This window comes from Colius striatus, chromosome Z, assembly GCF_028858725.1.
Source record: "Colius striatus isolate bColStr4 chromosome Z, bColStr4.1.hap1, whole genome shotgun sequence".
Lineage (NCBI taxonomy): Eukaryota > Metazoa > Chordata > Aves > Coliiformes > Coliidae > Colius > Colius striatus.
In genome coordinates, this window is record NC_084790.1 from 77,521,501 (window position 1) to 77,545,611 (window position 24,111).

General features: G+C 42.7%; 1 protein-coding gene across 3 annotated transcripts in view; it reads left to right on the forward strand.

Moving 5' to 3' along the window:
* Positions 1-23,883, forward strand: part of DCAF12 (DDB1 and CUL4 associated factor 12) — a 32,522-nt gene extending 8,639 nt beyond the window's left edge. The window contains exons 3-9 of one of the 3 annotated variants that reach the window (XM_062017562.1): positions 1,917-2,123; positions 3,316-3,376; positions 6,355-6,548; positions 7,428-7,493; positions 9,185-9,347; positions 14,355-14,539; positions 15,256-18,344. In XM_062017562.1, coding sequence (XP_061873546.1) covers positions 1,917-2,123; positions 3,316-3,376; positions 6,355-6,548; positions 7,428-7,493; positions 9,185-9,347; positions 14,355-14,539; positions 15,256-15,414 — 1,035 coding nt within the window. In that variant the 3' untranslated portion in view covers positions 15,415-18,344. Of the gene's footprint in view, positions 1-1,916; positions 2,124-3,315; positions 3,377-6,354; positions 6,549-7,427; positions 7,494-9,184; positions 9,348-14,073; positions 14,297-14,354; positions 14,540-15,255; positions 18,345-23,169 lie in introns of those variants that run through there. The other 2 variants (XM_062017564.1, XM_062017563.1) reach the window with 2 other exon arrangements.
* Positions 23,884-24,111: the final 228 nt, after the last annotated feature.

Consider the following 24,111-nt stretch of genomic DNA (forward strand, 5'->3'; position numbering starts at 1 on the left):
GTGATGTGTAGTCCTAGACACAGTACACATATGGTGTGGAATGAGTTTACACATAGAGAACTTTAGTGGAATGAGTTTAGTGTACCATACTTTACCTGACTTTGATTTCTGATAGTTAAGTACATCGAGTGATAAATATGCTGCTAAGTTTTCTTGAGTTCTTTTTACGCTTGTTAAAGAGCAGGCCTACGGTCCGTGACAGCTCACCAAAAGCAACTTTGCAGTATAAATACTCCCTGAGAATCTCTGTATTTCTCTTTTATGTTTCTAAAAATGTTGAACAAAAGATTTCAGAACAATTTCTACAAGTTGTGTTTAGGCCCATCATGGGACAAAAGACCATGATTAGACTCAAGGAACCAGACTTGAGTCTTATAAAAGGGCAGGGACAGCTTAATTGCTGCTTAAGGTCCAGGACAAAACAGACCAGGGTACAGGGAGTCAGTCTATTGCTGATGGCTTCTGCCTTTTGTCTCTCCTCAAGGCAGGCAGACTCCTCGTGATCCTCCCTGCTCCTCCCTGGGGTCCCTCACACACACGGCAGCCCTGCACAGGCTGCTCCAAGGCACATTTATCCCAAGGGCTGCAGCTCCTCTCTGCCTCTCGTGTGGGGCTGCTCTGTGGCGCACAGGCTCCAGCATGGCCTGGGCCATGGCCGTACACACACACAGTCCCTCACCCATCTGGGTACACTCACACAGAGCTGCTGGTGGCTCTCAGTCCTTCCATGGCCCTATATGTGTTGCAGGGGCACAGATGTATTCTCAACACAGGCTGCAGAGGGGTCTCTAATTTTGTGCTCCTCCTTCCTTCCTCCTTCTCTGACCCTAGACTCCGTGTGGTTGCCTCCATCTTGTATCACTCTTACACCTCCTGCCAGCACTTCAAATTTTCGTCCCTAAATAGTGATGGCAGAGGTGCCAGATTGGCCCAGCTGGGCTGGAGGTGGGTGTGAACTCAAGAGCCAGGGGAAAATCCAAGAACTCTTTACCAGGTTTGCATTGCAGCCCCCTGCCCCTCCTACCAGGCAAAAGCGCCTCTTTGCTAAACTGTGACACCTATCTTTAAAATTGCAGGTTTTGAGTTTTTTGTTACGTTCTCCATCTTCAGTTCACTTCCAGAAGCTTTTGGGTAACATTCTTTGGTTACAGCAGAAACAACCTTAGAGGGTGTGTGCATGTGTAATTTAATTATAATCCTAGACTTCTACATCACTTTTGTCAGTGCCAAGTCAACTTCAGATGCTCCTTTTCTTCACTCAGGTTCCATCCCAGGGCTTTGTCCCCTTGTTCATACCTGTTGGCTGTTGGCACAGCTGTGAAATCATGCAGCACAAGAGCCTCCCAAATGAAAGTGCACTTTGGCAGAAACCTTTGTTCTGGTTTAGGTTGTAGCCATATGGTTGTATACATGTTAGAATTGACATAACTGGTGTGTTTTGTTGAGATGTTCACAGTTGGCAGTATTATATTTAGTTAGTATTCTCTGCATAACACCAGAAAGTAAGAAAGGGTTGGTTTGCTAAAGCCAAAACTTAATGGCCAGTATCTTATCTGGGTGGGCAGAAGAGTTGTGATAAGCTTCCTTGGGACTCCGTGGCTAATCAGAGGTGGACCTCTTTCTCACTGTTGTACAAGGAAACTGAAAACCAATACTGTTTCAATTAGAAACCTCCCATGACAAGTTTCTCTCCCCTTTCTTCTCTTTCTGTGAAAATCAAATGGGCTGATGGAAATGAAACCCCCTATAATTCAGTTTGCTTGTTTGAAGAAGGAGTTAATGCATTTTTCAACCGTACTTGCAATGTTGGTGAATTCCAAAAGCATGTCAGTTCAAAATTAGGAGGGTGTTTGACCATCTTGTTTTGCTTATCTGTTTGATACAACTGGCATCTGTTTTGTTTTTTTTTTCTCCAGTTATTTGTAATAGATGTCCAGACTGGTCAAATTACCAAGATACCTATTCTGAAAGATCGTGAACCTGGCATGGTGAACCAGCAGGGATGTGGCATTCATGCCATTGAACTCAACCCCTCAAGGACTCTTCTGGCCACCGGTGGAGACAACCCCAACAGCCTTGCAATTTATCGTCTGCCTACACTTGATCCTGTCTGTGTGGGAGATGTAAGTAAGAGTATTTGGGGGAACTTTATTCTATCACTTAACAAGATTTCCTACTTTGAGGTGCCTAATGTCAGAGCAAGGTTAAGATTTGGGAGTCTTGTAGTAGAAAAAAGAATTCTGAAAGCTTTAGAACGTTCCTGATGGAGTTGTCATTTTATGACAAGTTACCTTAAATATGTGAGTACACAAACATGTGAGATAATTCTCAGGGTTCCAAGTCAGTTTTCTTCTTCCTCACACTCTTTTAGGTCTACTTCAGATTACTTGAGCACTGGAAAGAGAACAAAATGGTTAATCTTAAGAGTATAGTTGTGATGACCTCTGAAACTAGTCTCAGTGAAAAAGATCTTTTGAGAAATGGAAAAGATGTTCAAATGTTCCCCTTCCTCAGTGCAACTTGTGTATATATTGTTCCAAACTTGGCTCTGAGGATTAATTCTAACCCAGTGGCCTGTGGCAGTTTGATAGGCAATGGTACTGCTTCTATTTCTGCAACATCATGAGGCCTTTTTCAAATAGCCAGTGTTAAAATGGGGGGAAAAAAACCCAAAACTGAAAGAAGGATAGTGGTGTCCTATAAGCACTTCTCTCTCATTTCTCCTTTTCAGCTTCTCTGTGAAGCCCTGATTAACTACAACAGCCGAGGTCAGGTTAGAGTTTCTGCAGCAGCAGATAACCAGCTGCAGAAAGGCTCAACTGAACATTTGTGTGACTTGCCACACGTTTGCCTGCTGCTGTGACTTTGCAGCTTTTCAAACAGAACTAGAGCCTTTGTGGTTTTTTTCCCTGTAGGTTTCTTACCTGCTAAAGAAGAGGTTCTTGAAAATAATAGTCTTTAAAAATAGGTCATATATTGTAACCAGAAGATTTTGGTTACTTTTTATAGTAGGGAGGTGCATTTGAGGAAGTGACATCCCTTTAGAGAATGCCACTTGCAAAATGGAAAATCTTAAGTCCTTAGAATTCAAATGAATTTGTCTTTGGTCAGAGACCTTTTTTTCTGTCTCAAAATTTGCTCTCAATTATACACTTCAAAAAAAGGTTCACATTACTGTTTCAGCTTGATACTGGAATCTTACTTTGTATGTTTTTGATCACTGAATTTGTACTAAAAATCAAACTGGAGAACACTACTTTGAGACTAATTCAGACAATAAAGGCACAGAAAAAGCTCTGTTTTTTTGTCTTTTAGGATGGACATAAGGACTGGATATTTTCAATTGCGTGGATCAGTGATACTATGGCTGTTTCTGGTAAAAGCCTTTTTCTCTTTTTTTTTTCTTCTTCTCTCAAGAAGTTTATACTGATGTACAGCCCTTGACAGGTCTTAAGGAAGCACCTTTGTCAGGGCATTGGAAACAACATGGAACTACCTTGGCTATTTAAAACCTTTTTGGTCTTAGTACAGTGCTTCACTTTGTTTTATTTGTAGGGCCCTGGTCTAGATTTGATTTTTACTTTTTTTTCCAGTATCAGTGGGAATAATATCTGTCTTTCCAATAGGCGTTACCATGAGAAGATGCCTAAACACAGTAAGTTACAGGGAAGGATTCCACACTAGAAGAATAATTTCCAGAGGAGTGTCAGTTATCAGTTTGTAGCTTTCTGGAAATCCTGTGGAACACTAATTAATGAAAATTCGGTTTGTTTTGTCAAGCTATTGGTTCAGTTGTGTATTTATGTGTGTGTAGATATGTGTATATGTACTATGGATATTAATACAGAAAGCTGTAATAGAAAAGGTCAGTTATTGACTTCTTAGTAACTAGTGGGGTAATCAGTGTAACTTCATAAAATTTTACTTAGGTAAAGGCCGCAGTACTGATACACTGTTTCACTGAGTAGTTTACTGTCTGTGCTGACAACATGTAGTGTTCTGTTCAAGGACATGTCAAACTGTAGGGTGACAAAATCGTTAACAGTCTTGTACATAAAATTCGATCCCTGAGTTGTTAGTTCAGTAACATAATTTTCCTTTAAAAAACCCAAAAAGCTAATCCTGGAATTTCCTTTTGAATTTAATATAAAAATTTATCTCTGCAAGCCTCTAACTCAAGTATCAACATCAAAAAAACCACGGTCAGGTAGTAAGCTTGAAGAGGGCAGCCAACCACAGACTTGAATACAGATATCTAAGGGAACTATAAGGACCTGATAGGATGGAAGCGTGGCAGGTGAGGTTGAGCTCCGTTGCTCTCAATGTTTTCTGCATACTCAAGGGTGGAGATGGGAGTAGAAAACTCTCTTCTCTGTTGTATGATGTCTACAGCAGGGTTTAGATTCTAGTCTCCAGACCTCAGACACCAGGGAAAACTTGCTGAAAGCAAGTAACAAGTCTGAAGAACTCAATTTCTCAATGAGAACTTTGCCAATGTTCCTAATAAGGAGGAAACAGAAGACAACTAACTTCTGAGCTGGTTCTTACAGCTTTCAATTACCTCTATGTCTGCAAGTTTGGAGCAGAGGTATGGGAACTCCAAACATTGAGGATATAGCAAATACCTTTATTGGAATCGGGAAACTAAATTAATTATTTTTGTGGCTTTCTTGGAGTGGGTTAAGTGCCAAGAGGAATGAAATGCCAACAAGAAGAAAAAGACTGTCTGGTCCAATGGCAAAACATGCTGATCAGATAGGCTGAGGGTAGAGATTTTTCAGTGTACTTTCTTACTGCTGACAAAACTGTAAAGAGAGTAAAAAGAAGACCAGGGGCTTGATTATTCCTCTTGCTTATGTTAACTTCAACAGGAATAAGGCAAGGCTGCTCCTGTAACCTGCAGTAGTTTATTTCAGTAGTCTACAAGATGCAAATTAAACTCTTGATTAAGCAGCTGTAGCTGAGGGACAATACCTCAGTCTACTCAGTTCTACTATATGGACAAAAAGATTTCGATGGCAGAAGCTTCTAGTGAGATGAAAAATTCCCAGGATGGCGTGAGGATAGGGTAACAAATTGTATTCTCCTCAGTTTCAGGGCTAGCTAGTTAAACAACATCCATTGACTTTTTTCACCTGCTAAGGCTATTAAAAGGGAACAGCTTCCTCCTAAAGTATGTCAAGATGTTTAGAAATTCTACTGCTGAGTATTCAGTCTCCATAACAAACAAGACTAAAGTGCCATTATAAACTAGCAGCCTAGGAGCAGGATGTTGCAACTTGTGCTGTGTGCTGCTTTGCAGGGCCATTAAGGAGCTGCTTTTGTGTTTGCCAGTAGTAGGTGATAGTGGCAAGTGACTGAATCCATCTGTGAGGGGACAAAGGCAGCTCTGCCTTGCTGGCCCACTCCTGTGCTGGAAACGGTTTTGCTTAACTGCCTTTGCAGCTTATTCCATATGCTATACCAAAGCCTATATATTAATCTGCTGTAGATAGTTTGTCTTTGATTATGCATTCCCTGTGAAAGGATATGTTTTTCATGTTGTGTAGGGATGGTACATGTCAAATCTGTCAGAGCTGGCTTAGATGGAAGTGAGTTGCCTTAGCACCAGAAGGGATGAGTATACGGCCTTGGTCTTGTGTCAGTCTGTGAACCAAAGACCTTCTGCTGGTAGTGATTTACATTCTGGATTAATGTCTTCAAATTCAGTAGAAAAATAAAACTAGCTTTTGCTTGTTCAGTTTCAGCCTCTGTGTTCCATTCTTTAAACAGTAAGTTGCTCAGTTTTAGCAAAATAATAATTAAGGCAGATTTCATCCAAATGGATACAAATTGTGGTTGAAGACAGCTGTTTGTTTGGTTCACGAAGGTGCATGTACACACCCATAAGCATACTGGTGGAAATCAAATGAACCTAAACTGGCATAAACCCAACTGAGTTTTCTTTTGAGGTTTTTATGTTGGTGTAACAGACTGTTAAGTCCGAGCCTTGGTAAGCCAGGCTGAACGGCTATTCACTTGCCTCCAAGTTTTATTCTACGTGTTAATTTCTAATGTTGATTGTTGTCCTGGATTGTGGTGGTTTTTAATGCATCCTTACCAGTTTGAAAACACATAAAGTGATCTAGCTACTTGGAAACTGTGTAAAATAGTTGTCAGTGGGTTTACAATGCTATAGACTTCACAGCTTGGTCAAATAATGTTTTGATAGTAATAATATATAGGCACTAGCAGTGTGTTCAGTTAGATTAATTTACTGTCACCCTTTTTTTCTTTCAAATCCTCATTCTTTTATTGCTTTTTTAAAAAGGGGAGTTATGTATGTGTGTGTTTGTTTATGGACTGTTTATTCAGGTTCCCGGGATGGTTCCATGGGTCTGTGGGAAGTGACAGAGGATGTGTTGTCCAGAAGTGATGCTAGGCATAACCTCTCTCAAGTTCCTGTCTATGCCCACATAACACACAGGGCTCTGAAGGATATCCCCAAGGAGAACACCAATCCTGACAACTGCAAAGTCCGAGCACTGGCTTTCAACAATAAGAACAAGGTCAGTAAGAGAAGACTGTTGAGAAGTCCTAAAACTATGTGTATGTGTTAGAACAAATGAAAAAACAAGAAAGTGATCTAAATGAAAAATAGCAGAGAAGCAACCTAATAATTTTTTTCCTGATCCTTTTGCATCCTTATGTGAGATGAGTTGTCGTCTGTTTTACCTGCTTCTGCCTCAAGTAAATGGAGAAGTCCTATAGGGAAAAAAAATCATGTGTTTTTGGCAGAAACGGTTTTTCTGTGGATTTCATTTTAGACCTGCATCCGAAGCTGCAGAGACAGGGAGTGTTTACAGCAGTCAGGTAAAACACCTCACCTGTGCTGGTCTCTTGTTATTGGTAGTCGGAGTAGCAATTCATCCTCTGCTACTTTTCTTTTTGCACTCAAAGAACAGGGAAGGTCTGAAGCAAAAGCAGGTATGCCATCAGGGAGCACAGTCAGTGTACTTGCAGGGTTTATTTTTCACTACAGCTGTTAATTACTCCTCTGATATAAACTTCATATAGGTGTTTTTTCAATAAGAGTAGTTCCTGGAAGGAAATGTTTGCTCAGGGTCAGAATCAGTGTCAGAGCTGCTGAAGAGTTGTCAGCTCTAGCTTGTGCAATCTAGTAATGATTTGCTTACTTAACAAGATCTGCGCTCTTGACAGTTACTTTTGGTTATTTACTGCTTTGTTAATTCTTAATCTACCTGGCTTTCTTTGTCCTGTAATGCATTCTGTTAAGATCAGTATAAAATGAGAATATATTTTGTAAGCGTGTACAGGATTATGGATGAGGTCAGTTCAGAGTGTGCAGCCTGCCTGGTACAGAGTATGAGTTTGTGAGGATATCTACAATACAGAAACTAACTTCTTTTGGTTTGTTTTTTTTACAGGAGCTGGGAGCTGTGTCCCTAGATGGGTATTTTCACCTTTGGAAGGCGGAGCACATGCTATCAAAGGTGCTTTTCTGTTCTTTGGTGTAAAACTTACAAAACTGCTTAGCAGTTAAGGCTGTTCACTATTCTTCCTCTCCTTTAAAGGCTTGAAGAAGGAGCAGCAGTGTCGGTAAAATACATCAAAGCTTTATGTAAAACAAAATGTCCTAAAAATTAGAACTCTAGGAGAGAAACTCCCCTTATTTTGGAGGGTGGGAATTGCTCGTAACTTGCTGACAGTTCTGGGTTAGCTGAAGTGAACACTTGCATAGCCAACAGCAGATATTTGATTAGCAGAGTTCATAAGGGAAGTCTCCCAGGTGCACCTACACCAGTGTACGAGGTAAGCTTTTTCAGCTGTGAGGTGATGTCTCTGTAGACCTGCTGAAGAAATAATGGCAGCTTAGAAAGATGTAAAGTAATTTACCAAAATGTCCATTGCTCTTTGCATAATCATAGAATGGTAGGTGTTGGAAGGGATCTTTAGAGATCATCCAGTCCAACCCCCCTGCAGATACCTAGATCAGGGTCACCTAGATCAGGTCACATAGGAATGTGTCCAGGAGGGTCTGAAGACCTCCAAGGAAGGAGACTCCACAACCCCTCTGGGCAGCCTGTTCTACTGCTCCCTCACCTCAACAGTGAAATAGTTTTTTCTTATGTTTAAGTGGAACTTTTTGTGTTCCAGCTTCATCCCATTACCCTTTGTCCCATTACTATCTACTATAGAAAAAAGGGATGTCCCAACCTCCTGACACCCACTCTTTAGATATTTATAAATCTTAATAAGATCACCCCTCAATCTCCTCTTCTCCAGACTAAACAGCCCCAGTTCCCGCAGCCTTTCCTCGTATGAAAGATGTTCCAGTCCCCTGATCATCTTGGTGGCCCTGTGCTGGACTCTCTCCAGCACTTCCCTGTCCCTCTTGAGATGAGGAGCCCAGAACTGGACACAGGACTCCAGACGAGGCCTCACCAGGGCAGAGTAGAGAGGGGAGAAGAACCTCCCTTGACCTGCTGCCCACACTCTTCTTGATGCATCCCAGGCTGCCATTGACCTCCTTGGCCACGAGGGCACATTGCTGGCTCATATTTAGCTTATTATCAATCAGGACTCCCAGGTTTCTCTCTGCAGAGCTGCTCTCCAGCAGCTCAATCCCCAGCCTGTGCTGGTGCAGGGGATTGTGCCTTCCCAGATGCAGGACTCTGCACTTGTCCTTGTTGAACCTCATGAGGTTTCTCTCTGCCCAACTCTCAAGCCGGTCGAGATCCCGCTGAATGGCAGCACAGCCTCTGGGGAATCAGCCAGTCCTCCCAGTTTGGTGCCATCAGGGAAATTGCTGAGGGTACACTCTGTCCCCTCATCCAGGTCATTGATGAAGATGTTGAACAAGACTGGCCCCAGAATTGATCCCTGAGGAACTCCACTGGCCACAGGCCTCCAGCTCAATTCTGTGTTTGATACTTTGCTTCAGCATTTTTTCTCCCAGTTTGGTTGAGATAAGACATCTTATCTCCTTCTTTTTTTTTTTCCCCTGTAGGTCAGATTGTTGCTTTTCTCCTATAGTTCTGTTTTTGTGGAGAATTCATTTTTTAGCTGCATTTTTGTTGTTTTGGGTTTTTTTTCCTGCAGCTTAAACATAGCTTACAGAATTGTTCGTTAACATTCTGCTCTTTTCTTGTAACAAGTTGATTTTTGTTTGTTCCCTTTTCAGTTACTTTCCACGAAGTTGCCATACTGCAGGGAGAACGTGTGCTTGGCTTATGGTCAGGAGTGGTCGGTGTATGCAGTAGGGTCGCAGGCACACGTTTCCTTTCTGGATCCCAGGCAGCCTTCTCACAATGTGAAATCCGTCTGTTCCAAAGAACGAGGCAGTGGTAAGAAACTTGTCAAAGGGTGATTCAAATGCTTTGCTTGGAGAAGTAGCTGTTAAAGCTGCAGTCAGATAAACTTTTAATAAATAGGAAAGGTTCTTCGTGTGATTAAATCATTGACACTATTTGTGGATTTTGCTTTTATGACAGTGTTTGAAAAACCAACAAACTAAACATGAAAGCAACTCTGAAATCTTAATGATAGACAACATTAAGTGCTTAAACTAAATTGTACACCATCCAAATATTGCTGACTTTTAAAAGTGGGCATTTTGCTTATAATTAAATTTACAGTGTCTTACTCTATTTTACTCCATCTCAAAGCAAATCCAATCTTTGTGCCACTGTTAATACTGTCTATTCTTGCATTTTTCTCTCAGAATGGGAAAAAAGCACGTTGTCTCCTCTGCACTGTCAGGGAATGCTTGCTGTGTTGTTTCAAAGCTGAGTGAGGCTCAATTTCCCATGTGTATTTCTTTGATTTAAATATACAAGAACTCACTTGTAACAAAAAAATAACTTGCAGATTTGAGTACTCTTTTTCCTTTTCTGATGTGGAAGCAGCATATCTGGTGGAACCTCAAGGCCAAGACTGAGAACTTGTAGAGTGTATGGTCCCATAAGCTTCTTGCCAGACTCTTTTTCAGTCTGAGAAGTCACTGTGCCATGATGCCAGCCAGCTTAATCCCAGACTAACAAATTACAGTCCTTATTTACCTTGGTTCTAGGCATCCATCTCTCCATTGGTCAAGTTATCAAAAGAGAGCGTATGTAGGGAAGGATCAGGAAAGTTTTTTGAGGCTACTGGAGTTTGAATAGTGCCATGTGGATAAGTGGGATCTGCCACTTTCAGATGCGGGAGAAGTTTCTAGGAAGAAAAGATGCTTCACCAGCTCATGTCATCTCCTGAACAACTTTGCAGCAACAGCTCTTGTCCCAGTTCACTGTCAGTGAGGGCTCTGGGGAGGTTCTGACACTGTCATCCTTTGGTATCATAGGGAAGAAATACCAAGACACTGGAGTGTGGTGTCTGGTGGTGGCTGAAAACTTCCACATTGAATATATGATTGTCCTTACTAGGGGATGATCTGGGTGTAGAGAGCGTCTCTGTGTTATCCAGAAGGCAGATTCATGCCTGGTGTGCAGTGAGCCCGTCTACACAGAGTCAAGCCATGGCCTCATTGCGCTTTGGGGCAGAGATGGGTGCTAAGGGGTAGTTCCATAAAGCCAGCACACCCAACAGCACATCCTGACCTGTATTTACACAACATCCTGTACAACACATATTGTTATATATTTAGTGACTCCTCCACCCAGGATGGATATTGCACCAGTCCTCTGGCACCTGCCAGGACAGGGAGGTTGTGGTGGTTTGACCCTGGCTGGATGCCAGGTGCCCACCACACTGCTCTATCACTCCCCTCCTCCACAAGCCAGGGAGGGGATAAAATAAGATGAGGGCCTTGTGGGTTCAGATAAAAGTAATTTAATAAGGCAATAGCAAAGCCACACAGGTGAGAAGCAAAGTAACAGCTTTACTAGCTTTGCTCTCTACTTTCCATCAGCAGCCATATCTGGCCACTTCCTGAGAAGCAGGGTTGTGGTACATGTAACGGTTGCTTTGGAAGGCAAAAGTGAATCACACCTTCCCTTTCCTGCTCCTCTCCCGGAGTTTATTTTGTTGAGCTGATGGCATATGATATGGAATATCTCCTGGGTGAGCTGTCCTGCCCAGGATCCTGCCCAGCCACAGCTACTGGTGAAGGTGGGAGGGACAGCCTTGATGCTGCTTGGGCAGAAGCCACAACATTGATGTGCTAGCAATATATGTTTTTAGCTACCAACAAAAGGCACAGCACTATAGGGGTTGCTGTGTAAAATCACCACCATCCCAGACCCAATACAGAGGTTCCATCCTTATCAGTCTGTGATCCTTTTTCAAGAATAGTCATTAACAATGACATGTGAAGTCATCAGGCCCACCCCATCAAGGTGTCCGTGATGGTCTGAGTACAGCCGTCAGAGTGACTGCAGCCACCCCATCAAGTTATTGGTAATGATCTCTACCCTTCAGATAGAGAAACCTATTACTGTTCTGGAACATCGTTTAAGAGAAAGGCACGTCTGTCCTGAGTCTGTGTTTACTTCAATCAACACCACTTTAACATTAGTTCTAACTACAGAGTTCCTATGCCTAGTATGTACTGTTTTAATCTGTCTCTTAATGATCCTTTTTTTCTGGTTACACCTGAGGCATCTGGTTCATGTCTGGAGAAAGCCTTTGTTCAAGGCTGTTCTCTGTTCTGCATAGTAGGTGGATCTTTTTTGTTGTTGTTCTTGGCATGGTGGTGGAGGCACTTAAGTAATGTTAATTCCCAAGATACTGAGTGTTTCAGCTTTCTTTTCATCTCACTGGGACTGAGAGCAGTGCAGTATCTCTAGAAAGCAGGCTCTTTATTGATTTCTGAACTAAAATCTGAGTTGACTTTTAAGTGCTTTGAAGTGTTACTTGAATGTGCTTTCAGCTTCCAAATGCACCTGCTGGACATGGTTTATTCACCTCAGATCACTAGTGTTGTATCCAAAAGCAGGTCAGAGAAAGGTTGTACTGAAACTGAGGCTGTTTGTTACTCTGTGTAACCCTCTCTGCTCCACCTGAGAAGGTGGCTCATGCTTTTTTAGTTCATCCTGTAGGTGTTGCATTTCTTAGCAGCTGCACAGGGAAGTGCAGGTGCCGGACTGCAGTTCTTGATCTGTGAGAGCACCTGCTTTCTGCTCAGCTGCAATGCAGCTTGATTTCGTGTGCCCTTGGCTCAATATCCTGAAGGCAGTGACATTAACATAGTGGACAGAGCTTGCACAGAATGGACTGTGTCTGCTCCTTGTGTAGACATTTTCCTTTGGGATTTGTAGAGCCCTCTCTATGTCTCAGGAGTGAGACTCCCATTTGCTGACCCAAATAATCCAGGTTCACAGATTGTAGACTGCTGGCTGTGTTGGAGATCTTATTGTGTTCAGTTGTAGCCCAAGTTCTGTTTTAAGCTTGATAGGAATGATTAATCAGAGGTGCTTCAGCCCAGCAGGAGCTCATTTGAAGTGCTGTTCTTGATAGCCTGCTCTAATCATCCTCTTAGTACTGGGTACCCTACTCTTAGTAGTAGGTACATCACAGATGCCTTTTGTTATTTCTTTTTGATGAAAGATCCCCAGTCATTCTGCATTTTATAAGTTTTCATTGGTAAATTGTGTTGAAAAGTACATGACATCTGCTTTCATACTTCTATGACTTGTTTTCATGAAGTGTTCTGCTGGGTTGCTTGTCAAGAGCACTTTTGGAGCAAAAATAAGAGGAGGTCTCCTTGTTTGCCTTTCTCCTGTTAACCAGCTCACTGTTCATGCTGATTGCAGAGGGCTCCGAGCTTTCTGTGTTTGCCTGAGCTTGTAACTTGGGGCTGGTGATGGGGGAGATTCTCCAACTTGCTCAGATGTGTTCTTAAATCTCTGAGTGAAAGTGGTGATTCTTCTGCAAATCTGGTAAATCAAACTCAGCAGGTGTGAGACTCACAGAGCAGTTTCCTACTTAGTGAGCCCGCAGCCAAGACTTCATTTCACATCCAGAGCATGTCAGCCTGGCTTTGCCTGTTCGAGGTGTACATCACAGCTGCCGATGGCTGCGGATGTAACTTCAGGGTGTAGAGGTGGAAGGCTGAGGTTGAGTGTCTAGTTTGAGCTCTCTACAAAGGGAAACGGGAAGCTCCCTGGCTGCATCCACACCATTTGGATGGTTTGCTGCTGGGTGTGTTGAAGGATGTTACAAGTTTTGTGACGTTCAGTCCCACTTGGTGGGGTGACAGCAGTTTGGCAAGTGGATGTAGCTGCTGTAACTTGCTGGTCAAACTCACTCTTTTTCCTCCTGTTTAAATGCATGTTTAAACGGTAATTCAGTGATGGTTTAAAGGGGATTTTAAAAGCACTAGGGTTTATAACCCGGCGTGATGTTGTGTAGGAAGGCAAAAGAGAGATGTGATGGGGTTTGATCTATGTAGAAGGGGTGTTCAGGAAAGAGCCCTTACACAGAACAATCCTGTGTCACAACAGGAATGAGACATTTTTCAGATTGCAAATTCTTACATGGAGAATCTCCCCAAGACTGTTTCCAAGGCATCTGTGTTCAGCTGAAGCTTCAAATCTAGATTTTGTGAAAATGTACTCCTTTACTCATTCCAAGAGCATGACTGAATCGTGCTAGCATGTTTTGTGTGGACTGGAAGCTTGCTGTAGCTTCCCATGAAAGATGGTGGCACTTAGGTTGCACAATTCCTAGCCTGTTTTCATAGCTGGGTGAAGTGGTAACAGTACTGGCTACAGAGAAGGAGGGGTGCTTGTGTGAGAATATTGTCATGGAGATAGCTTCATAATTATTTAGGAAGCTGACTTAGAGCAGTGAAGTGACTAGTGATTATTGTGGTTGTACTTGCTTACAGCCAGCCTGTTGATCAGCAAAACACACTTGACAGCAGCTGGAATGGTAATTTTTCTCCTCTGTCACCTACTGCAGCTTGGCAGGTAGCTAGATAGGGTGTGGGCTCACGGAGGAAACCAATGTGCTGTTCTGTCCTCTGTGTGCTACCGCATTCTTGATCATGGTACATTTACTTAGAGGTTTCTGGCAGGCAAAACAAAGCTGCTCTTGGTCCTAAATGGCTTTTGATCTTTGCTTATCTGTCAGAGCTGGGGCCTGCTGGAAATGAAGCTTCTCACTACACAAACTCAATGTGGTTGATGGCCTCAGAGGAGAAGGGAAGTGGTAGTGTCTGTGATGGAAGTGGCTGTTTCAGTAGCATCGATGCAGTTTGTTTGCACTGCTCCAGAGCAGGAGGAAAACAAGTGTTGTGAAGGCTACTAGTAGGTAGTTTGTCTTCAATAAAATACTAGCCATCAAGCAGCAGTGCTGCAGAGCCAGAGCATCCATCTTCCTTACTGCCTTGTATGCCCACCTCTGTCTGACAGGTATTCGATCAGTGAGCTTCTACGAGCACATCATCACAGTGGGCACAGGGCAAGGCTCCCTGCTGTTCTACGATATCAGAGCCCAGAGGTTCCTGGATGAAAAGCCCCCACGTGCCTGCTATGGACAGAAGCAGAAATTAGGAGGAAGTGAAATCTTGAAGTTGACTACTGGGAAGGGCTGGCTGGTGAGTAGCTGGAGGCTGCAGGAGCCCCTTTACATGGGAGTGCTGTAGGGCTTGGCAGCGGTCTTACGAAACACTGCAGCAAAACAGTCATCAAACTGGTAACTGTGATCTTGAAAAGCATACAAAAGAAGTGCTGTGGGATTGTTTTCTAGAAGAGCTTTGTGAAAGGGTATGGGAAGTTAGGTGCTTGTTGATAAGGCACACTAACTACTGTTCTTATGCACTGATTCATAAATGAAATAGACTTTAGGTCTTTATGTCTTTGAATGTGATCTAAGTTAAAGCTTTCAGAGCCTCAAACACAAAATACATTATCTTTCTTTAAAACTGTTCTATTTGAACCTGGTACTGAAAATAAGAGAGATTGAATTCTATTGAGTTGTGTGCAGTTTTGGAAAGTGACAGGCACTCGAGTTCAATTTCCTGTACATTATCAAAACCACTTAATGGCTTTGCCTTTGTATCTTTGGGATGCAACTTTAAAAACTCATAAAACTTGGTATCTTTCCCACCCTTCACCTTCTCCTCTCCAATGGGTAGCCCAAATATCCTCACAAAAAGCTTCAGGACAAATCTGATATCTTCAGGTCAATCTGTCTGAAGCTTCAGGGAGTATTAACAGAAAAGATCTCTTTATAGATTCTGAAAGCTACTTTTCTGAAACAGGGTTTTGGGTTTGTTTGGCAACAATAACAACCAAATCTTTCCTTTAACAGAACCATGATGAAACCTGGAGGAATTATTTTTCTGACATAAATTTCTTCCCAAATGCTGTTTACACACACTGCTACGACTCGTCTGGAATGAAACTCTTTGTGGCAGGAGGCCCCCTTCCGTCAGGACTTCATGGGAATTATGCTGGTCTCTGGAGCTAATGATAACTCTTTATAAATGCTGATCTTTACAGATTTCCACTTATCTTTTCCTTTTTTTTTAACAAAGAAATTGTGTGATGCCATTGATTTGATTTAAATGCAAGTTATTTTTTGGCAGAGTTTTCTGTTGGTCTCCAACAGTTTTGTACATCCTTTTGAGCCAATTTTTTGCTTTAACCTCCTTGATCCTTTATATGAAGGGTTTTTGAAATTGCTTGTTATCATTTACTCCAAATTACTCTTCCCCTACATTAGGCTATCTTGGCCACGTGCCCCCTCCCCTACTTTGCTGTGAGGTAGGATTCCTTTCTTATAGAGTGATTGCTCCTGGGCTTTCTGTGAAAGTCTTGAGGCTTCATGTGTGCAGGTACTTTGTGTCAGTTGTTACATTACCTGGAGTGAGGACTACTTGTAATTTAAAAAAAAAATAATATTTATAAGAGATAAGCTACTACTTTATCTGCAAGAGCCTGACCCTGGCCTGGGTTGATCTTATTTTTTAAAAGTACAAGTCTAATGACACTATTTATATGTAGAGGAATGTGTTACTTTAAATTCTACTCATTGGAGCCCAGGGACAGATTCCCCAGGGGTATTGCCCATGAAGCCCAAACTGCACAAGTGAAAAAGTTCTCAAAAAATTCATTTGTATTTGTAATTTTCAGGAGAAAAAAAAAAAGAAGTTGCTGTTCTGATCCTTCTCTGCCTGTCCTAGGTAGCAGCTTGCACAACTGGAGTTTGCATAGGCTGTTGTGCAGCCTGGCTGTTGCAGGGTGATGTCATGTTGAGGGCCTACAGAAGTGCTGAGAGGAAAAGGGGGCTAGGGACAGGCGTATTCTTGTCCTTCAAAATGAACTAAATCTACGAGTTTTCCAGATGAGCCAAGGTTCCCAAGAGTGCTGCTGCTGTAGCACATTGGTTCTTCACAAACTGCCTAGAATCCAGGGCCTTTTTTGTCCCAGGTTGTGGAAACTTTCCATTTCAGCTGTTGGGGTTGGCTGTCTCTAATAAGCCAGTGGAGTAAACAAAGTACTTGTTCTCCAGGCTAAGGAGTGCATCTCAGACCTAACACAAGCTGGAAGTTTCCTATGTAGAAAGATAACTTGCTGTCAGCTCATGTTATGTTCACATCTGTCATCCTGCTTGCTATAGGAGAGGCTTAGTCTTTCCCCAAATCCTTTCTTGGCTTTTGCATTCAAACTCTCTTCAACTTTGTGTGAAACTGGGTGTGGAGAATAGGTCTGATGTCTTTCAGATGCAGCTCTGAAGTGTATTCATATCAGGAGGATGGTCTTACTTCACATCTGGCCAAAAAGCAGGGCTCCAGGGTGCTCCTCCTAGCCTTTTGGCACCAAACTCAGCTTGTTACTGATGCCTCTCTCCTCTGCTGGGATGAATGCCTTTCCCCTGCCCTTGTCACTTCATTGCTTTGGTGCTAAATGAGCAATTGAAGCTGAGAAGAAAGGCCAGGCTGGGATGTGCTCTGTTCTCCCATCTCAGCTGGAGATCACAGCCACCACTGCAGAACAGCTTGTCACTTATGCAGTCTGCATGTGACTATGCAGTCCCTCTCTTCTTTGTATTTATCTTCATCAGGAACACCAAGCAGTGAGCCTCGGGTTTAATTTCCATTTGGTAGAGGAGAACTGGATTAAAATCCTGTAAGGAATGCAGTTCTCTCCCATCTGGGTGGAAATGCTGGCAAGAGAGGAGGTCTCCCAGAGTACATCTGTCTCAGAGGTATAATTAACTCACACTAAGCATTGGCACAGGGGCTTCACAAGCAGATCTTTTTGTGGTATTTCATAATTCTACTTCTCTTGTGGGTTGGTTGCTTAAACTGAACCAGTTGGTGGTGCTGCATCTGTGGCTGTTGGGGCTTTTCTCTGAAAAAGGGCACATGATAACTCTGTAGGGCAGGGAAGGAGCTCTCAAATGTTAGAGTTTTTCATTGTTTTTCAAAGATGTTGTTCCTTCTGGGAAGGATTACAGTCATGACACACCTTCAGGCTTTTCAGTCATGTGGGATCACTTGAGCTGCTGTTAAGGGAAGCAGTTAATTTTACTGCTCAGCTCTTTCAGTAGGCTACCATGTTGATTTGGGGATATTTAGGTATTACATTTTCAGTATTCATAATAACAGGTAATCTAGCTTGTAATTATTGATGGAGTTGGTAATACCCAGCTTTGTAGATACAGGGTAGCAATCTCTCAGTAACAATTGAGTGTTACGTGGTGGACGTTCATAAGGAAGCAGAAGCTACTTTGCAGTCTTGGCTTGAGCACAGTGATGAGAGTGGTGCTTGGCCTCTTCACCAAACAACTTATCGCTGGTACTTTCTTCAGCTTTCTCCCTTGTACAATCAGGGTCAGCTAGGCAGAATCGTTAGTGCTCTTCTCGAATGCTTTCTGGGGTTGTAGTAAAGAAATGAGTCTGTTTGTTTGGTTCCCTAATCAGTGCTCCTGGTGTTAGTCTGATGTGAGTAAATTACCAAAGAATAGTTAGTAAGCATTTGTTACTATTCTCACTTGTTAATTTTCCAAATGGATCCATTTTACAGATTCATTGCAAGAGTGTCCTGTTATCTTACTGGACTTTGTCCACAAAGGTTACATTCACATTGCAGGTGACTCCCTGAAGGAGGTAGACTCTTGAACTTCATTATGGGGATATATTTGTTGCCTCCATCTCAAGTCTTTGGCAGCTTTTTGTATCTTAATCCTTAAGATAGTTCTCTAGAATGTCATCCTCTTCCTTGACCTGAACACTTGCTTTGTATATAGCTTGCAGCTGTAGAGTTAACAGATTAAAGTTATGATCCCCCTATGTTGAGTGATGGTTTGGTGTCCTGATTTCTGCCCCTTACTGGCCTTGTGAACCAATGTCCCTCATGAAGCGCAGCTGTGAAATAAAGCAGACTTGCCTCGTGCCTTCATGGAGGTCACCTGCTTTGTCTGTTTGCAAGAAACCAAGAACAGATGGGCTGCCAGTTGCTGTGTCTCAGCAAAGCAGCAGCATCTTTCCAGGTGAGAGCTCTGAGATTTGTTTATAGTGGTCCAATACCTTTATTTGCTATAAACTCACTTTTCCAGTGTGTCAGAGAGGTTCTTAATTCTGTTGCGATTGTAGTTATGACTGACTGAAGGGGGATACAGCTTGCTGCTAGGAACACTGGTGTGGAGCTGATCCTCTGGCCAGCACATGCTGAGCTCAGGAGTCCTGTGCTAGCCAGCCAGATGCTCTAGCTTAAAGCAGGATGAAAAATCCCTGTGTACATCCCTTGCCATCTAGCAACCAGAGACCATGATGTGATCTCCACTTAAAATGTGTTTCTGAGTAACTCAGAGACTTTGTAACTCAGAAGCTTTGTAACTCTTTGAAAATCCTCAAGCATAAACACCAGGATTTTGTCCATGTGGAAGACAGGGGAGAGTGTAAAGGAGAATACAGCCACACCTTGTCTGAAAGGCTTTTGTGGATATGCTCTCCTTTGTCTCTCCACTTTGTGCAGTGAGAATGGGCAAGGGGGCACAAGGGATGATGGAAGCCCAGAAGTGGTTGGTATTGCCCTCAGGATTGCTGAGGAATTAAAAAACCTAGAGGGAATACTTTTCATTGCTCAGGAGGTATTTGTGAATGGGCTTAATTGGAAACATTTGCAGAGAAATCACATAGATATCCCAGATATCCCCATCACTCTTGTTTATCCATATTCATGTTCAAGGCTTTAAATTAGGAAGTATCTGTTAGCTTGTGATGGTGAGTTTCTCTATCAAAACCACGTGGTACTTGGCTAATGAAAAGAATGCTCTTGACAGAAAGAAATCTTCCCAGTTAATAGGGAAGTGCCATTTTCTAGTATACTGCTGGGAGCAGTATGGTCTAAGCAAGCACTCGCAGGTCTAAACCAGGGTGCTAGGGTTGGCAGAGTTGGGAAAATACGGACTGCCTGACCATTTCTGTCCCCTGAAACCCATCAAATAAAATGATTGTATACAACTTCTGGTCATTGGACTGAAACACTTGCAGAACAGTGTGAGGTCTCTATAGTCCTAGATATTGGTTCTTTGACCTCAGAACAACAATCTAGGAGTCAATACATTGTTTTCTTAGGAACTGCTTTTCTAGATTCCCTTATTAAAAGGGAATATTCAGGTGCTGAATCTTAAAATTTCATTGACCTTGTGCTTTTTATTTGCCCCTTCACCTGATCTCCTTTCCTTTTAAAGGCTTCCCACAGTCTCAGGGTATATAAATCACTATGACTCATCCAAATAATACCGGAATGGACCAACAAGAGGTTAACGTGCCTTCCTCTTCTGGTACCTTGATCTTTGTAAAGTTCTCTGCAACTCATCACTGTATTAGGGCTGGATATATGCATTGTCTTTTTCTAAGATGTACATGTTGAAGTCACAACAGGTTTGTACTGTTACTCATGACTTGTTCCATGTCTTTTAGGATGTGGTGTAGACACAAATCAATGCACAGGTTTGTCTTGGGCTCAAGCTGACTGGTGACATCTGTCACTGCTTGTTTTGCATGTTGATGTGTACACAAATGCTGGATCTCCCCTGACAACTCTGATGTACTTGTACCCAATGCACAAACTACACAAGGTGTTATAAAAACCGTGCTGATCATAGTTGCCTGAGGGTAAGATGTCCTGCAGTGAACTGGTTTTAATGGCTTTTTTTCCCCCCAAATACATTTAACAAGATCCAAAGCATTGAAGGGAAAAAAATGATCAGGACTTGCTGATACTTACTGGCTTTTGTTCTGAATCCAGAGTCTGATGTTTGTTAACAGCTCTTGAAATGCCACATGTTGAACAGAGCCTTTCTTAGCTTGGTATTTTCTGTCATGTGAGCAGTGTCAAGAACAGCACTGGATCCCAAACTGTGTCAGAAGCTGCCAAGCCAAGTAGTAACGGCGCTCTCCCAGCGTTGCAGTGCAGGTTTTGAACTGTAAGGTAAAACAGGGCAAAACTATGGATACAGCTTGCAAATGAAACTGCAGATAGTATGTGAAACCAGCCTGTCTGCACATGGGGCTCAGAGCTCTGTTACCTTGTAAATTGTTTCTTCTTTCTGAAAAGTGAGGACTTTTTTGTTTTTAATAGAGATGTTACACATTTGGCTGTTTTCTGAATTGGCAAAGGATATCTTTGTTATTAAACTGGCATCTGGAATTTGGGCAGAGTTTTGGTCTCATGAAGACAGCAGAGGATGGTGTGAATGATACAGGATGTCCCTTCCCAGTTGTAAGGTTGGTTTGATCAGAGGAGCACAGAAACAGGAACACTTCTTCACTCGCTGTGGCCTCAGATGTGGGCATGGATTATCCGTAGCTCACTCAAGTACTGTACTGCACTTCTGTGCTCTGTGAGGCTACCTTTGCATTTAGAATCAGCACTATTTGTTGTCATCAGAGTGTTGACATTAATACATGCCAAGGAGCTGTCATTTTATATTTCCTGTGTTTAACTGTATCTGTTCTCTCTGTACCCCACTGCAAACTGAATCTGGAGTTCGCTTTGTACTTATTGCTAATTTCAGAGTTTCCTCAAATTCAGGAAGATCCTGTTTTTATCACAGTCATTTCTCAGAGTGGAACAGATGGGTTTAACTTTGTTTTGTAATCATCAGCACTTTCTTCTTCTCCCATTTCTTCCTAGTTCACCTTTAACAATCATTTCAAAGCTGCTAGTCTGAAAAATACCAAGTTGTGATAAAAATTGTAGCCCACTGTTGAAAGATCAGTCTGCTTTTCCTATGAACTTCATTCTTCATTTCATTGCTGGCTGCCTATCTGGGAGGAGGAGACTCTGCTCCTGCACAGCCTACAGAAGCTGAAATTCCTGTATTGTACGGTGGATGTCAGCAGATCAGGAAGCGGACATGCATTGCGTTTGCACCTGGTGGCTTTCTTTAGCTGTCCAGTGGCAGCTTAGTCAACCAACACTTTGGGCTGCTACTCAACACCATAACTCAAGATTTCATGGAGGGCTAAGCCAGGACGGTGCATCACTGACCTTCTGCTGAATTCACCCCATATAAAGACTTTCTCCACAGACCTTTTTCTTGTGCATTTGGTGGATTATATGAAAAAAAAAAAAAGAGATGCTGTATTAGGGCTATGAGCCAAATGCTAACCCTGTGCTCAAAAGGCAGAAGTTATGACAAGCTTTGGCTGTCAGCAACACAAAAGGCCGGCGACACTCAGAGATGTGCTGATGGTAATGGAGTGCTGGAGCAACAGAAGCCTTGAGGGTTTCCTCCGTCATCCATATCCTTATGCCACTGCAGGTTAGTTGCTTCCAGAGCCTGGGAACTGCTGGTCAGCCCTTTTCCAATGAGATGTGAATACAGCACAGGGAAGAACTGGTTTCCATAGTAGTCACTCACTCTCTTCCTCAACACTCAAGGTTACCAATGCACATGTTTCTCTTCAAATGATTGACTACGACTTGCCTGCTTCACGCGGCCTCCAGCTACCTCTATGTGCTTCCTGCTGGGATGATGCAGTGAAAGGGCATCATCTGTAGCTCCTTCCACCTGGTTACTGACACTGCAGGGCTGTAACATGCCAGCTGAGATGTCCAGCTTCAGTTGGCTGCTCTGGGCTTCTCCCAGTGCAGACCACTAGGAAAAAGTCTGCAAAGGTAAACACTAATGGGTTTTGTCACTCTTATGCAAAAATGCTGTGTCTCTGTTCTAAGCCTCTCATCCTGGCCTCACTCTCATCTTGTCACCTTCTGCCTCTCAGGACTTATGCAAGTCCTGCGTCCTCTTGTGGCTTACTACTTCAGGTGCCAGTTCTGCAAAGCCTCAGGGCACCTAGTAAAGCCCTACAGCTGTTTGAGACATCTATAATCACCGAGGCAGCAGCTCGTGGAATTGGGGCTTTGCTCACAGTCTGTTCACTTGACTCAGCCCTGGATATCTCCCTGGACTGGTATCCATCTCCCTTTCAGTCTGAAAACTCGAGACTCGTTCCTGCTCCATGAAAGAGCTGATTCCTGTACTGCTGGTTATTTCAGTTGGGTGGCTGTTATTTTATCATATCATTTATTCAGGGGTTCACTGTGTATTCATGAAATCCTACCAGCTCTCTCAACTCTCCTGAATGTGGTACAGGGGCCCACCCTGGGAGGAGTCAGGATATTTCATCTACTCCCAAGGTGTGCAGAAACAAGGGTCTCTCACACAAACTAGTTTTAGGGAGGAAAAGCAGCTGCATGGCCACAAGTGGAAAGGTATCTCTGGGTAGAATAGGTGAGAGAGCACTTAAATTTAAAATACAACAGTAATAAGTTTTTTTGTTTCTTTTGAAATAAATTTTTTAACAGGAGTTCTGTTGGTGTTCAGACCCACAGAAAGTGGCAATTAAACTGGGGCTTTCTGTTCATCAATGCAAAATGTGCCTCTTAACCGTAATGCAAAACTCAGTCTCTGACGTGCTCTGTTTTCAGTGGAAGAAATTGAAGTGAAGCCTGATTGAACTTGTTTCTTGCTTTTACATGTAATCACCCAAACACAGTCATCACTGGTCTTTCCCAAACACCCTACAGACTCATCCCTACTTAAAAGCAAAGCAGGGATAACACTGAGCCGTGGAATCCGCTGAACTTCCTTGGTTTGAGAGAGACATTGGAGAGAAGAGTCCAGCTTCCCTCTGTTTTTAATACAACTTTAAAGCAATGCAGCTACTCTCTCAGATCAGCACCTCTTCCTACTTTTCCTTCCCTTTAGATGGGAATCGAAAAGTCAAGCCAGCAATACGTGATGTGATCAACATGCTTGCAGGTGGAACATGGCGGGGTCTTGAAATCTGAGGACTGAGATTTCCCTTCTGGCAGAACTTGTGGGCACAAGAGCTCGGATCTCAAAGCACAGCTCTTCCGTCTGCTTGCCAAATGCCATCAGGTCCTCTGGATTCTCCTGAAGAAGAGCGGTGGCAGAGCTGTGGAGGTGTAGCCTGGAACTGATCATTTTAGCTCGTGTGTGTTGCTTGACTACACGGACACTGTAACAGTGATCTTCTTTTCCTTTTTAACAGATTGCTTTCCACATGTCAGTCAAAAAACTCTTGATTTGCTGTTTGGAGGGAAACTGTTGCTAGATCAACTGAAGAGCCTAATTTTACATCTTGCATTAACCGGGTTACTGTGTTCACAGCCAGAAGGATGTTGCTCTTTGAAAAAGCATGTTGGTGTATGTGGCAATGACGGGTGCACTTTTTAAATACTTTAGATCTGTGCATTTTCACCTGAATATCGTTAACCACACTATAGTCTGACAAACTGATCTTTTACTACTGCCCTGTTATATAGGTAATTGTAATTAACAGCAGTTTGGGGTTTTTTCTTTCCACTACTTGAGATTGTGTGACTGGAAAATTGGTGAACAAAAAGTATTTGTGCATCTTACTATAGGTATCTCTAAATAAAATGTATTTGTATAGTGTGTTGGCTTGGCTGATGGTTTCCTTTCTTTGCTAATCAAGTAAATCCAGGGCAGTTTGAGAGCAAGTGTGTGTGGATTTCTCCCTGTTGCAGTCCAGCCTCTGTGTTGATGTTACCGATTCAAAGGAAATCAGGTGAACTGTTGTTTTTCCTTCACTCAGGACAGGTTCTCGGTTTATTCCTTTTTTGTTTTGTTTTTTTTTTCCCCACAGCTTAAACATCTGTCCTG